We start from the raw sequence: 14,904 nt of genomic DNA on the forward strand, positions 1-14,904 counted from the left end.
TAATCATCTCACCCTTCTTCATTTCAAGAATCTCAAATTCTCGTCAAAAAGAATTTAACATAGACCTTTTAACCTTATCAATGCCTCCAAACTTGGTCTTTAGAGAATCCCAGATTATTTTAGATGTTCTTCGATCAAGAATTTGTTCAAATGTACACATGCCCATTGCTAAGTAAAGCATATGTTTTACCTTACAATCTTTAGTGAGTAATCCATTTAGTTCGGCTTGTTGATCTCTGTTCAAAACTTCATCATCATTAGTTATTGTGAAACATTTCTCGATCAAATGACACAACCCTTTTGCCCTTACAAGATTCTCTATTAAGGACCAGTGATCGTAATGTTTTCCATCAAACATTGGAAGTCTTGTTAGTTTAGTCTCATTCTTTTTTCATCTTGCATGTCTTCACAGCTTCATGCTTTCCAACCTTTTTTCACAGTCAAAATCGAAACTCCATAATATCCTGCAGCTTCGCACATTCGCTACCTTTTCTCACCGTTGAAATCAAAACTCCTCGATCTCTCTTCCTCTTGATTCGTTGAAATCTTTTCTTCTTATTCCTCAACAAATAGTCACCAATCTTAGAGATACTATGGCATTCATTAGTTGACATAATATGGAGCTTTCATTTGAGATCAACAAACTGCTTTGTGATTTTTGAATTACACATCATGTACTTTCTCAATTCCTTGCTTCAACCTGACATGATATCATCTTCTCATTTTTCTTCCCAATTATCTAAATCAGATCCCCACTTGACTAAAAACCAACTCGCTTTTATTCAATAACAATATTGTACACATTTGGTCTGTTTTGACTCTAAACCGAATAAACCACTTCTATCCCGTTGTTCATGACATACTTTCCATAAATATTTTTCAATTGATTTTCTTTCTTTTTGACTATCACTAGAACAGTCACAACAATTATTTTTTTTTTTATTTTTTTTATGCTTTAGTTTAAACAAATTATTAAAAACATATTTTTTATTGAGATTTAAACTAATAACCAAATAAAATTTATTTTTTTCATCTTTAACCATTAGACAATATACTATTAACTAAAATTTTATTTTCGTTTTTATTAAACTGGCTACATGGGGAGTGGGCTGCCTAGCCCGTGGACTTGTCGGATTTACCTCTCCATCTTGTTGGGTGAAGAGGTTATTGACTTTTGGAAATACTTAGAGGGATATTGAAATGACTTTCTCATAGCAAATTGTGCTACTTTCTTGATTGGGATATAACTTAAGTACATATTAAATATAGACGTGTTTTCAGCAAGTGGATTTAGGGTGTAATATGAGAAATTTGATGAAATGACCATAATAATTGTCTTAAAATGATCAGCGCCTAAAAATGAATTGCGCAAATGACCACTTTATATTTTTCGGCATCCGTCGCGTCATGCGACAGAACCCTAATTCCCTAATTCGGTCAAGTGTGTTATATTTTGTAGGACTTAGGAGCATGAGACCAATAATGATTGCAATCTCTATAAATCTGTTATAAAATGCTCAATCAAAGCAGTAAACACCACAATCTTACCACCAGACAAACACAAAAGCATTCACAACTTGTTCATTCACCACCAGACTCTCCCAATTTAGTCCCTCCAAATATTTTGTGTATCTCAAACCTTTTTATGTGTTCAATACAAACGGAAAACTCATTTGTTTTAGTAAATTCTTAAAGTAAATACAAACGGAAAACTGACTTATATAAGTGTGAATCAATGTTACTATTTTGAGGTGAAAGATTAAAATAAATAAAAAGTCAATCCGATGACAATTAATTAGATGTAGCCGAGGTTTCTAAACACTGCCAATATTAATATTTTGGAGTGTCTTTCAGTTCGGCTGATAATAATAATAACTCTACGAAGGTATAGATTATTAGTGTTAGAGAGGTCTCGTTACTTCCTGCTGGGACCTTCGAAATAAAATCTCAATTTAGGGTTTCTATATGATTTCATTTCATTTCATTTCATTTCATTTCATTGTAAGAGTTTTTTAGATCTAAAGTCAAGAGATAAAAATCAAATATTTCACCTCCATTCTAACAAACAAAACTCTTTTCTATATTCGAAAGCAAACTTGGGCGATAACGCATAATTTTGCGCTTCTTCCATAGGACCTTCGTATTATAATTAAGCAAATTCAATTTACAGACAAAAATCAAATCAAATCAAATCAAATAATAGATAGAGATGTGAAGAAAAGAGTTGTAACAATCTCAAGGAATACAATTCTATCTAAATATCTATCTATCTATGATTTCTTTGGAGAAACTGCTACGAGCTTATAAATCAAAGGCAGGGGAGGCGGATTGAAGAGCAGGAATATTAGGGTTTGATTGGGCCCTTCGTCTTCTCTTAAGAGCCCAATATGTTAAAATTTTATACTCCATTAGAATTGGTCTTTTTTTCACCCAATATTCTTCTTCTTAGTTTGAAGTTGGGTAAATAAATAAACTATACTAAGAAAAATTATAAATAAACATTTCGACATTATTTTTAGTTTTATCAAAAAAAAATTAATTGTAAACTGATAAATAATTTTTGAATGTCTTTCTAATTAAGTTTGAAAATAAATATTTTTCACATTTTTTTTTTTGGTTAAAAAGATTATTTGTCAAATAAAAAGTTTGTTATGGAGGTTTTTTTTTTAAAAAAAAAATGATAAATAATTTATGAGAAGGTGGACGTTTCTAATACAATAAATTAAAACTTTTATCTTTGTATTTTTTTTTTTGAATTCGTCTACTGTCTCAAATAAAATGTCCCATTTGCTATCCCATAGGAGAGAAGAGAGTGGAGAGAGGAAAAAGAAAATTAAATATTAAAATAAAATGTCATATATAATTTTTTAGGGTTTAAAATTTAAGGTTTAGAGTTTAGAATTTAGAATTTATTTTATATATATAATTTTTTATTTGTCTAATTTATCAAAATTACATAATTTTTGATAAATGAGACAGCAATGGACAGCTTCATTTGGACGACAGATTCTCTCCTTTTTTTTTTTTTTTTTTTTTCCATTTGTGTCTCTCTTTCCAAGTGCGGATTTATGTACATATACCTTGGGGCCAAAACATTTTATATATATATATAACAATAACGAGGGAAGTAATAGATTTTTTGTCACTAAAAGGAAATAGCATCGATTTATTTTATTTGTTTACTTGATATTATTCTCAATCTAGTCCGAGTAAATTTTTTGAAAAATTTTTTGCCTCAACAAATTTCAAATACTAACTTCGCACTGGTTCTCTATCAACTCTCCCTCGATTGGACCCTCTAATAACCCGACAATCTTTTCGAATGTTTGTAATCGATATTTACTTTTTATGTCACTTTCATTATTGTTGTTGGATATATCTTAGTTGTTTATCTTAATAACTAATCAATTTTCTTTTTCAAATATTGAATCAAATAAATAATTAAATAAGACTAGAACAAAAATTACTTTTTATAATATTAAATTAATTTTATTATAGTTGATTATTAAGACTTAAGAGCTTTATAAGTATTAAACAAAAAGTCCAGAGGCCATTTTAATCTTCTTTCATAGAAATTGACAAGCCATTATTTTTAGCCTTTCTTAGTGAGCATTCTTAATTATTTGTTCCTAAATTAAAGAATAAGACATGTTAGAACCAAAAACTCTTAAGACATTGCATCCACTAACTATATAATAGTATCTAATTTATTATATATTATAATACTTACTGGCATATCATGGATGCACATACTTAGAATGATTAAGATTTTAATAAAAATATTAACTAAATATGAATAACTCATAAGTTAATATAAGTTCGTGATTTAACATACAAGTTAATAGGAGAGTTATATCAATTAATATTAAATGGAGGTGAAAATCATGATAGTGGAATGTAATGTTAGCAATTATATCAATTTTATTTTTTAGAAATGTTTGGAAGGAGAAATTTGAGTGAGGATATAAGAGAAGGAATGACGTGCTGCAATATGATTGATTGGCTGAAAAAATCAAATAAGTTTGCTCTCTTCTCTCTTTTCTTCTACTTTTCATTTTTTTCCACCAATGAGGTGATGTCAAGTCATTTCCTCTCCCATTCACTCCCTCAAATTTCCTCCCCTATCACTCCTCTTTATTTTTTAAGTTCAGTCAGCATTGTTACATTATTTCCGACACCAAATTGCGTTCTATTTAAATTCTTAATTGTATGAGTTTTTAGACTATTGATATAAATCATTATTACATCTCAAACAACTTATTAATTGGATAAATAAATAATGTAATTGTGAACTACACTTTTCAATTAATACTTCTCTGAAACTTAAGTTTAGAAATTGTAGTTCTCAACAAACTAAATAATTGAATAGCGTGGTATGAGGAACTCATCCATGGAAATCGTATTATAATATTTTAAATTGTATTTTCCCTCTATATTTCTAAATTCGTCTTTACTAAATTATAATTTATTTTTTCTGATTAACAAAATAAATGCATTTTTTTAAATACATAAAAAAAATATTTAAGTTTGTACATATCATTTAAAATTAATGTATAATTTTTTTAATATTTATATATTTTAATATATATTACAATTATTTATTAATTTATATTTTTAGAAAAATTAATATTAAAAAGTATTTGTAATATTAGGTAATACCTAAATTATAAATTAATAAATATCTTTTAAAATTATATAATTTACATACAATTTAGTTTAAATTATATAGTTAATATATATTTCAATTTTTTTTATAAATACATAAATAAATATATTTAAATATTTAATAATAAAAATTAAAAAGAAAAACTAAGTTCTCTTGTTTTATTAATAATAAAAAATTAGAAAAAAAATATATATTATATTTTGTTTTGATAACTAAGTCATATAAGTTCAGGGTCATAAAATTAATGATATAAAAAATATTGTAAGTAAAATATCAATTTTTTGCTTTTAACAAAAATATCTAGTTACTGATTAGTAAAATTTTTCAAAATTTTGATATATCAGTATATAACAAAAAAAAATACTAAAATAATATTTATAAATTATAACTAATGAAATTATAAATATTTTGTTTTACTTTCCATTTTAAAATTAGATTCACGCTTTTTTTTTTTTTTTTTTCAGCATATTCAAAGAGTGGTTATCTATGAATCAATCAATTTTATTAAAATTTATTTTATTCTCCAAACATATTTGCGGTAATTTTTAAAGTTTTATTTTATCTTTATTTTTTTTAAAATATATTTGATATTAATTTAATTATAGAAACATAATTTTTAAAAATTAAATCAAAATATACTATAATATATAATATTGTTCTAACATATATAATTCCTAAGCAGTCTATTTTATTTAACTGTAACTTTTTTTTTCTTTGAAAATAAACACAATAGAATCTAATATATTGATAACTACCTTTCAAATACAAAACATATTTGAAAACATTTGTAATTAAATTTATTTATGTTAATTCCAATTTATTCTAAATTAAAGACAATACTTATTTTTGTTTATGTTTTTTAATTTGTGTAACTAGATTTAGTTTTAACATTTGATAGTCTATAATATGTTGGGATTATTTTAAAGTGAATATTTTATTTTATGATAAATATATTTAATTTTCTAGTTTTATCTAATGTTTATGTAATAATCATATTAAATTAATTTTTTTGTATAAGTAAATATATATTTTTAGGTATTAAAGATATAATACCGATACCGTATCAAAATTAAGTTATACCGAAATCAATCCATGATAAAAATATGAATTTTTCTATATCAAAACATTCGATAAAATATAAAATATGAATAAAAAATTAAAATATATTGTGTTCTAATTATTATATATATATATATTATATTATTATATAAAAGAAAGTAGGACACATCATTAAAAAGATAACTGGTCTAATTTTTATAAAAAAATATTTAAAAGATTCATATACTTTTAAAATTTTATTTCAAAATTCCCTTTAATCCAATTTAATATATTAAATAAAATTACTTTTTTCTAATTTAAAAAAATAAATTTGTATTAATAAAGTTTATTAAATTTTTTGACTTATATTTCCACTCAACTAATATCGCATTTTAAAATGAGGAGTCATTACTTTAAAATAAAAATAAATAAAAAAAAGAAAAAAAAGATGATACTAGTTAGACAGACCTCTAAGTTAAAAAAACCTCTAAGTTAAAAAAGACTTAAAAATTTAAACTTGCAACTTTATCTATAAGATTTAGGGAAATTTGATAATATGACCCTAAAAACTTAACTATTTTGTTTTTTAACCTCAATAAATTTGTTTTTGTTTTTTAACCTTTTTTTATAATTTTTTCCAATTATACCCCTGAATAACCTTTTCAATAATTTTTTTTTTCTTTTTTCTTTTCTTTTTCTTTCTTTTCTTTTCTTTTCTTTTTCTTCTTTTCCCCCGCTTTCCTCTTTCTCCCAACCCGACCGTTGCACTCCCTTCTCCCCCGCTTTCCTCTTCATCTTCTTCTTCTCCGTCAAGCTCCCCAGCCTTCTTCCGTTTCCGTTTCTCCGCCGACGCCAAGCTCCGCCGCCAAGAAGCCCAACCATTCGTCGATCGCCAAGCCGAACTTCTAGCCAACGGACGATTTGAGGTTAGTTTAGGTTTATAGTTTAGGTTTATTGTTTGTTGTTTGTCATATTTTCGTGCCCTAAGGAGCTTCGTTCGGTTTGTAATAGTTAGGTTTATAGTTTAGGTATTCGGATATTCGGTTTGTTCTTGGCCGTTTTACTATCTTTACTCTAAGTATCTTTGTTGATATGTCAGTGCATTGATATAGATTGTGCTTAGATTGTTGAATAGTTAGATATACTTGAGATTGGTGAAAATGCTGAGAATGTTTGTGATTATTTGCTTTGCTGAGAATGCTGAGAATGTTTGTGAATATTTGCTTTGAAATGTTTTGCTTATTATGAATATGAATGTTTGTGAATGTTTTGCTTAGCTGGTATAGGGTTTTAGGGTGGTGAACATTAGGGTTTTAGGGTTTTAGTTTAGGTTTAGGGCTTGGCGTGGGGGTTGGGCGTGGGGCGTAGGGATTAGGCGTGGGGGTTGGGCGTTAGGCGTGGAAGTTGGGCGTGGGGAATGAGTTTGGGCGTGGGTCTTGGGCGTGGGGTGTAGGGCTTAGGCGTGGGGCGTGGGAAGTGGGCGTGGGGGCTTGGGCGTTGGGCGTGGGGAGTGGGCGTGGGGGCTTGGGCGTGGGGGATTGGGCGTGGGGGATTGGGCGTGGGGGATTGGGCGTTGGGCGTGGGGGTTAGGCGTTGGGCGTGGGGCTTGGGCGTGGGGCGTTGGGCGTGGGGGTTAGGCGTGGGGGCTTGGGCGTTGGGCGTGGGGCTTGGGCGTGGGGCGTTGGGCTTGGGCGTGGGGGTTGGGCGTGGGGGTTGGGGCTTGGGCGTGGGGGTTGGGCGTGGGGGTTGGGGCTTGGGCGTGGGGGTTGGGCGTGGGCGTGGACGTTGGGCGTTGGGCGTGGGAGTTGGGCGTTGGGGGTTGGGCGTTGGGCGTTGGGCGTGGGGGTTGGGCGTGGGGCGTGGGGCTTGGGCGTGGGCGTTGGGCGTGGGCGTTGGGCGTTGGGCGTGGGGGTTGGGCGTTGGGCGTGGGGGTTGGGCGTTGGGCGTAGGGATTAGGCGTTGGGCGTAGGGATTAGGCGTTGGGCGTGGGTAGTGGGCGTGAGGCGTGGGGGTTAGGCGTGGGGCGTAGGGCTTCAATTATTAATATGATTTTATTGTTTTTGATCAACCAAACATTGTGTTTATGATTTTAATGACTGTTTTTGCAGATGGCACCAAAGGAAACCATTCTCAATGATTTTAATTGCCGTGTTTCATGGAAATCCACCGGTCCTAGCTTGGCAAAGATAAAGGAGAGGTTTACTCACCATGATCTTTTGGATAGGGCTTTGCAGACCCAATTCAAGTCTATATTCCAAGCCCCGACATTATTATTTTCAGGAACCATACTCCATCAGATGCTTATCAGAAAAGTCAGTTCAAATTCGAAGGAGATAAGGTTCATGGTCAAAGGTAAGGAGGTCTGCTGGGGCATGAAGGATTATGCATTGGTGACAGGCCTCAACTTTGGCAGATTTCCGTTGGTGGAGGAGGTTGAAGAATGTCCACCCCTTGTCCTCAAATATTTTAAGGGTAAAAAGGATGTTAAACTGAAAGAGCTTGAAGACCTTTTCGTCGGATGCTCTGATAAGGAGGATTCATGGAAGATGGGGCTCATATTTCTCATTTACCAGTATCTGTTCGCATCTGATAACAGGAGGAAGATAAGTTTAAGAATCTTTCACATGGTGGAAGACATGGAGATGTTCCTCCAATTTCCATGGGGAAAGGTGTCCTTCAGAGCTACCCTGCAGGGTATTGACAAAGATATCAAATACCTCCGTGGATTATATCTCTCGAAGAAGAAAAACTGGAACAAGAAAGGCGTATGTGATGTCGCTTATACTATACATGGGTTCGCACTAGCATTCCAAGTGTGGACCTATGAGCTTATCGATACATTCGTCCCCAATTTTGCTGAAAAGACACCGGAAGATGATCTTACAAGCCCAAGGATAGTGCTCTATAAATCTTTTAGGAGTTATACCGGACCTGAGGTATCTACAGCCATCCAGGAGTGCACTGTTCGAAGAAGAATTCATGAGTCTGCGGAGGAGAAGCGATGTACTCTGGGGACGACTTTGAAGATATGACAAACAACATTTATGATGAATTCTTTGAATGTGATACGAGGAAGAGAAAGATTGAGGTTTTTGAAGAAGAAGAAAAACTTGAAAGGACTCCCAAACCGCCGACCAAGAAGAGTAGACATATTAGTCCCAAGGTCCCTGAAGTTAGTGGTGAAACTAGCCAAGAAAGCTCCTCTCATTCAATCCCTTCTGCGACGACTCCTATTCCAAATGTGTCTACATCTTGTGCACCAAATCGAGTGTCTCAAGACTTAACTGCCAAACTTGATGTGCTGACAAATGTTGTGAATGAGATTAAAAAGGATGTCAATGACATTAAAAGTGAAATCAAGCTCATGAAGGACAATCAACAACTTATAATCACATTATTGGGGCAAAGAAATGAACAAAAGAATGATGGAGGAGAAGAAAAAGAAGAGGCAGGTACAGCTGCAATTGATACTCAGAAGAGGACGACAAAGAGAAAGAATAATAATCTTACACTTGTTGAGAATAGAACGAAGAGGAAGAATGATGATGTTGATAATGAGAATAGGACGAAGAGGAAGAATGATGAGTTGATGAACTCTAAGAGGAAGAAGAATGACGATAAGATGAAGAAGACTGAGGATGATGATGAGATTACAAGAAAGAGGAATGAGAGGAAGGAGAGGCGAGAGAGGCTGGCGATTTTGTCAAAGAAGAAGATTGATGATGAGTTGGCCAAGAAGAGGAATGCTGAGAAGTTGGCCAAGAAGAGGAAGGCTGAGAAGAGGAAATCGAAAAAGGTACACACTCACACGCCTAAGTCTCACGCCCCACGCCCACTACCCACGCCCCACGCCCACTACCCACGCCCCACGCCCACTACCCACGCCCCACGCCTAATCCCTACGCCCAACGCCCAACCCCCACTCCCAACGCCCAACCCTCACGCCCAACCCCCACGCCCCACGCCTAACCCCCACGCCCAACGCCTAACCCCACGCCCAACGCCTAACCCCACGCCCAACCCCCACGCCTAACCCCCACGCCCAACGCCTAACCCCCACGCCCAACGCCCAATCCCCACGCCCAACCCCACGCCTAACCCCCACGCCCAACGCCTAACCCCCACGCCCACTCCCCACGCCCCACGCCCAACCCCCACGCCCAACGCCCAATCCCCACGCCCAACCCCACGCCTAACCCCCACGCCCAACGCCTAAGCCCCACGCCCAACGCCTAACCCCCACGCCCAACGCCTAACCCCCACGCCCAAGACCTCAAAATGTATATTAATCTCATTTCATTTTTGATTTTGCAGAACGATGAGGAGGAGGAGGACGAGTACGAGGACGAGGAGACTGAGGAGGAGGAGACTTTGGAGAAGGACGAGGAGACTGAGGAGGAGGACGAGGAGACAGAGGAGGAGGACGAGGAGACTGAGGAGAATGACGAGGTATGATATAGAACGTGCGAATCCCCACGTTCCACAATGCATAATGACAATCTGATTTTTTCATTGTGCAGAATGATGATTCGCCCCCCACGCCAAAAACCTCTCGCAAATTGGTTTTTGATGGCCCAGAGGAGAAGAATGATGATGTGCATGAGAACAAGGAGAATAAGGAGGTGGAGGAGAACAAGGAGGAGGGGGAGAATAAGGAGGTAGAGGAGAATAAGGAGGAGGAAGTGGAGGTGGAGGAGAATAAGGAGGTGGAGGAGGACAAGGAAAAGGAGGTGGAGGTGGAGGTGGAGGTGGAGGAGAACAAGGACAAGGAGAAGGAGGTGGAGGTGGAGAAGGAGAAAGAGAAGGAGGTGGAGAAGGAAGCTGAGAAGAATGACAAGGTATTGCACCACGCCCTACATTCAAATTCCACAATGTATATTAATCTGATTTTTTGATTGTGCAGGAAGAAGATTTGCCCCATATTCCAAAGGAGAAGAAAGAGGAGACTGAGGAGGAGAAGAAGAAGAAGGAGAAGAATAAGCAGAAGGAGAAGGAGAATGAGGTGAAACAATTGACTCCATCACAATTTGTTGGTAAAAGTTTTCGGAGAAAGAAGAAGTCGAAACAATTGGGGGAATACACCGACCCTGGTGGGAAAGGGTTTAAACTAAATGATCCGGTTAAGGTTAATCCTTTGTTACGAATTGACGAGGAAAAGATGAAGGAGTTGAAGAAATGGTTAAAGAGTGATGCAAATGATTTCAAGGAGTTGACGACTTGCTCTGCAGATCGTTCTTTATTCAACAGATTGCTCAAGCCTCAACAATGGTTACACAATACGGTAAGTATTTCTGTTCTCTATTTTTTTAAACACCACGCCCAAGCCCCACGCCCCACGCCTAAGTCTCACGCCCCACGCCTAAGTCTCACGCCCCACGCCCTACCCCCACGCCCAACGCCCAACCCCCACGCCCAAGCCTCTCGCCCCACGCCCAACGCCCAACCCCACGCCCAACCCCCACGCCCAACGCCCAACCCCCACGCCCACGCCCAACCACCACGCCCAAACCCCACGCCCAACGCCCACAACCCACGCCCAACCCCCACGCCCCACGCCCAACCCCCACGCCCCACGCCCAATCCCCACGCCCAACGCCCACGCCCCACGCCCAATCCCCACGCCCCACGCCCACTACCCACGCCCAACCCCCACGCCCCACGCCCAAGCCCCACCTTTTGTTCTACACCTAATAATTTTGCGTAATCTATAATTTTTTTCGTAGGAGATAGATGAAATCTGTCATCTACTGAAACGAAGGGTTGAGGAGTTCCCTAAGACATATCCAAGAAATTTCTCAATTGCTGACTCCAATTTATCTCAGAAGATGAGTAATCGCTATGAAGTGTTTACCCCGAATCCTGCAGGCTACGAATTCGACGATCTCATGGAATACGTAATTGGTGAAGGAAGTAATCCTTGGAATATTGTTGATATGATATACGTACCCTTGAACATAAAGCAGAAGCACTGGGTCCTGTGCAAGATTCATCTTCAAGATTGGTGCATATATGTATATGACTGCGAACAGAATATGTTCCCAAAGGATGAATATGACACATTCTTGGAACCAATGTGTGTAATGGTGCCGTACTTGCTTGAACAGGGGTTCAACACGAGCGATAAACAAAGGTTTCCACAGATCAAATTGGATGCGATGCCATATTCCATAATACCACACCCAATAGTCCCAAAGACAACCAAAAGTGGGGACTGTGGGGTTTTTACTATTATGCATTTGGAATACCTTACTGCCTCATTGGATATATCAAATGTGGTCACTGAAAATATGAATTTTTGGAGAAACAAATGGGCAGTAAGGTTATTCCATCAAATTGTAGACCCTTGATCTAAATTCAATATAAATAGTTATTTTGTTTGCTTCAAATTTCATTCTAAAATTAGTTAATTATTGTTGTCTTTGTTAGATTCAAATGAATGAGATTTTCCAGTAATATGTATAACAAAACCTTAAATTAATTCAAGTAAATGATATGTAAAGCTAACTCCCACACCACGCCCAACGCCCAACGCCACGCCCAACGCCACGCCCAACGCCCAACGCCACGCCCAACGCCCACGCCACGCCCAACCCCACGCCCCACGCCCAACCCCCACGCCCCACGCCCACGCCCAACGCCCAACCCCACGCCCAACGCCCAACCCCACGCCCAACTCCCACGCCCAAGCCCCACGCCCAACCCCCACGCCCAACACCCAACCCCCACGCCCAACGCCCAACCCCCACGCCCCACGCCCAACGCCCACGCCCACACCCCACGCCCCACGCCCCACGCCCAAAGGCCCACGCCCAACCCCACGCCCAACCCCCACGCCCAAAGTCCCACGCCCCACGCCCAAAGGCCCACGCCCCACGCCCAATGGCCCACGCCCCACGCCCAATGGCCCACGCCCCACGCCCAATGGCCCACGCCCTACGCCCAAGCCCCACTTATTGCCTTTGGGAACCTGCACATCAGATCTGTTACAACAGAAAAAAAGTCACCTGCACATATACCACCTGGACAAAACTACCACCTACATATATATATAAAACATCATATGGAATAGTCACTAATTCAGTTGGTGCAAAAACTTACAATTTAACAAAAAGATACAATTTAACCAAAAGAAATATTGTCTAGAGAATGTGGCAAAGATGAAGATTGTGAAGGTTGTGCCAATTGTGACGGTTGTGAAGGTTGTGACGGTTGTGAAGGTTGTGAAGGTTGTGCCACTTGTTGTCTTGAAGTAGATGGTGCAGGCATCACTGCTTTGCATGTTGCCCTGTTATGGCCTCGACCGCCACATGAGTTGCACCGTCTCTGTTCCTTACGAGGCTCACCTTGTGATGGCCTACGCTTTGTTGTTGGCCTACCCTTCTTAACCTTGATGGGGGGGTTTTAGACAAACTCGTTCCTTGATATTTTCTGGAATATCCCAAGAACCTTCATCGCAAACTGGATAACATGTATCTACATATGCCATACACCATGCTTCAGTTGTGAAAAACCTGAAAAAAAACATTTAAGTTATATAAATTCAATCTTAGAATTAAACAATGCAATAATTCTCTAACCTTGAGCAGTACTCATAAGGAATAGTTTTCCGAGAACGGGCAGCAGCAAGGGCATGTTTACAAGGAAGACCAGATAGATCAAATACCCTACAAGTACAAGTTCGAGTTTGGAGATCAACTTGAAAATCATGTTGACCGTCATTCACATGAAACTCGAATCTGTTAAGCGGATTAACGGTGTAGAATCTGGCCTTCTCGGCTTGTTCACGTAAGTACTTTTCATAATATTGAGATAAATGTTCTGTGTGGTTAGAAGCTTTTTCTCTTCTATCATGAAACCATTCTTGTAGTGTGATTCGTAAATACTCAGCCAATGTTGATATGGGATATTTCCTAGCATTTCTGCACTGACTATTAAAGCTCTCAGCGTAATTGCTTGTCATTTGATTGTATCGAAAACCAGGAAAAAATGCACGACTCCATCTCTCCACTCCTATCTCTTCCAGATAGACAGCAATACGAGGGTCCTTGGTCTTGATCTTGTCAAAATGGAGTTGAAACTTTGGAACTGTATATGCGCGTGAAGCCATATCAAACTCATCGTGGCAGTTATCGGTTTTGAATTTGGCCATAATATTCATTTTGATATGGTATGTGCATGCCGCGTGATGTGCTTCTGGAAAAACAGCGGACAAAGCATTGGCAATACTTGGGTGTCTATCAGATACGAAGACGAGATCCGGGACTAATCCAATTGCCACTCTTAATTGTTGCATAAAATATGTCCAAGAGTTATTATTCTCCGAATCAACAACGCCAAAAGCAAGGGGAAATAGTTGTTCATTCGCATCCAATGCAATCGCAATCAATAATTGACCTCCAATCTTGTGTTTAAGAAAACTAGCATCGACGGACAATACTGGACGACAATACTTGAAACCTCTGATTGAGCAGCCTAGAGACATGAACATATATCTGAAATGACCATGCTCATCCGTCTGAATGTCAGTTATGGTACCTGGGTTACTCTTCGCCAACATGAACAAATATGATGGCAATTTTCCATATGATTCCTCCACTGTTCCTCGCACTGCCATTAATGCTTGTTCCCTAGACCTCCAAGTCTTATTATATTTCAGCTTAAACCCATAATTTGTCTGCATGTCTTCCATTATTTTCTTAGGCATGTGGTCATGGTGATGGTCCATATACTTACGTTTGATGCACTCCGCAATTACCCATGATGGTGCTTGCCTCACATTCTCTTGCCTCGTCAAAATTGAGCATGTGTGTACATTTAGTAATTTTCGAATCTCAAACATCTCTTGAAATTTCCCTTTCACAGCACGCAACCTCCACTTGCAATTCTCATTCACACATTTCACAAACCAAAGAACTTTTGTTGACTTTTCGATTTTGAATTCAAAATGATTAGCCATCGCATATCTATGCACCCTCAATTGAAGTTCTTTTTTGTTCTCATAAAACGTACCCACTTCCAATCCGTTTTCAAGGGTTAATTGAGCATGTGTTTCAACCGGGATTGGTTCCTCAACATTAATGGATGTTTTCCTCATAGGGGAAGTGGCTGGCCTGGGTTCAAAAGGGGGGGTACTAGCAACCAATTCACTCGGATGAAGAAATGGGACTTGTTGTTCTTCATTTACTGCATTGTGTATGTCA

At 37.9% G+C, this 14,904-nt stretch overlaps 1 protein-coding gene and 1 non-coding gene across 2 annotated transcripts; one reads left to right on the forward strand and one right to left on the reverse strand.

Annotated features, from left to right (window-relative positions):
• Positions 1 to 1,795: 1,795 nt before the first annotated feature.
• On the reverse strand, positions 1,796 to 1,940 carry LOC124923248. The gene has a single exon (XR_007098248.1). It is a non-coding gene; the product is annotated as a small nucleolar RNA snoR145 (small nucleolar RNA).
• A 6,792-nt stretch (positions 1,941 to 8,732) lies between these two features.
• LOC124944398 (myb-like protein X) lies at positions 8,733 to 12,051 on the forward strand. The gene is made up of 5 exons (XM_047484649.1): positions 8,733 to 9,500; positions 10,019 to 10,153; positions 10,225 to 10,577; positions 10,745 to 10,985; positions 11,428 to 12,051. The coding sequence occupies exons 1-5, from the start codon at positions 8,733 to 8,735 to the stop codon at positions 12,049 to 12,051; spliced, it is 2,121 nt and encodes a 706-aa protein (XP_047340605.1).
• Positions 12,052 to 14,904: the final 2,853 nt, after the last annotated feature.

Source organism: Impatiens glandulifera, chromosome 1 (assembly GCF_907164915.1).
Source record: "Impatiens glandulifera chromosome 1, dImpGla2.1, whole genome shotgun sequence".
Classification (NCBI taxonomy): Eukaryota; Viridiplantae; Streptophyta; class Magnoliopsida; order Ericales; family Balsaminaceae; genus Impatiens; species Impatiens glandulifera.

Bases quoted from the DNA above. Each gene is read 5' to 3' on its own strand.
- LOC124944398 (XM_047484649.1), top strand. From the start codon at position 8,733: ATGACAAACAACATTTATGATGAATTCTTTGAATGTGATACGAGGAAG. The intron at 9,501-10,018 runs GTACACACTCAC...TTGATTTTGCAG, and splicing joins AGAAGAGGAAATCGAAAAAG to AACGATGAGGAGGAGGAGGA. The intron at 10,578-10,744 runs GTATATTAATCT...TGTTGGTAAAAG, and splicing joins CTACATTCAAATTCCACAAT to TTTTCGGAGAAAGAAGAAGT.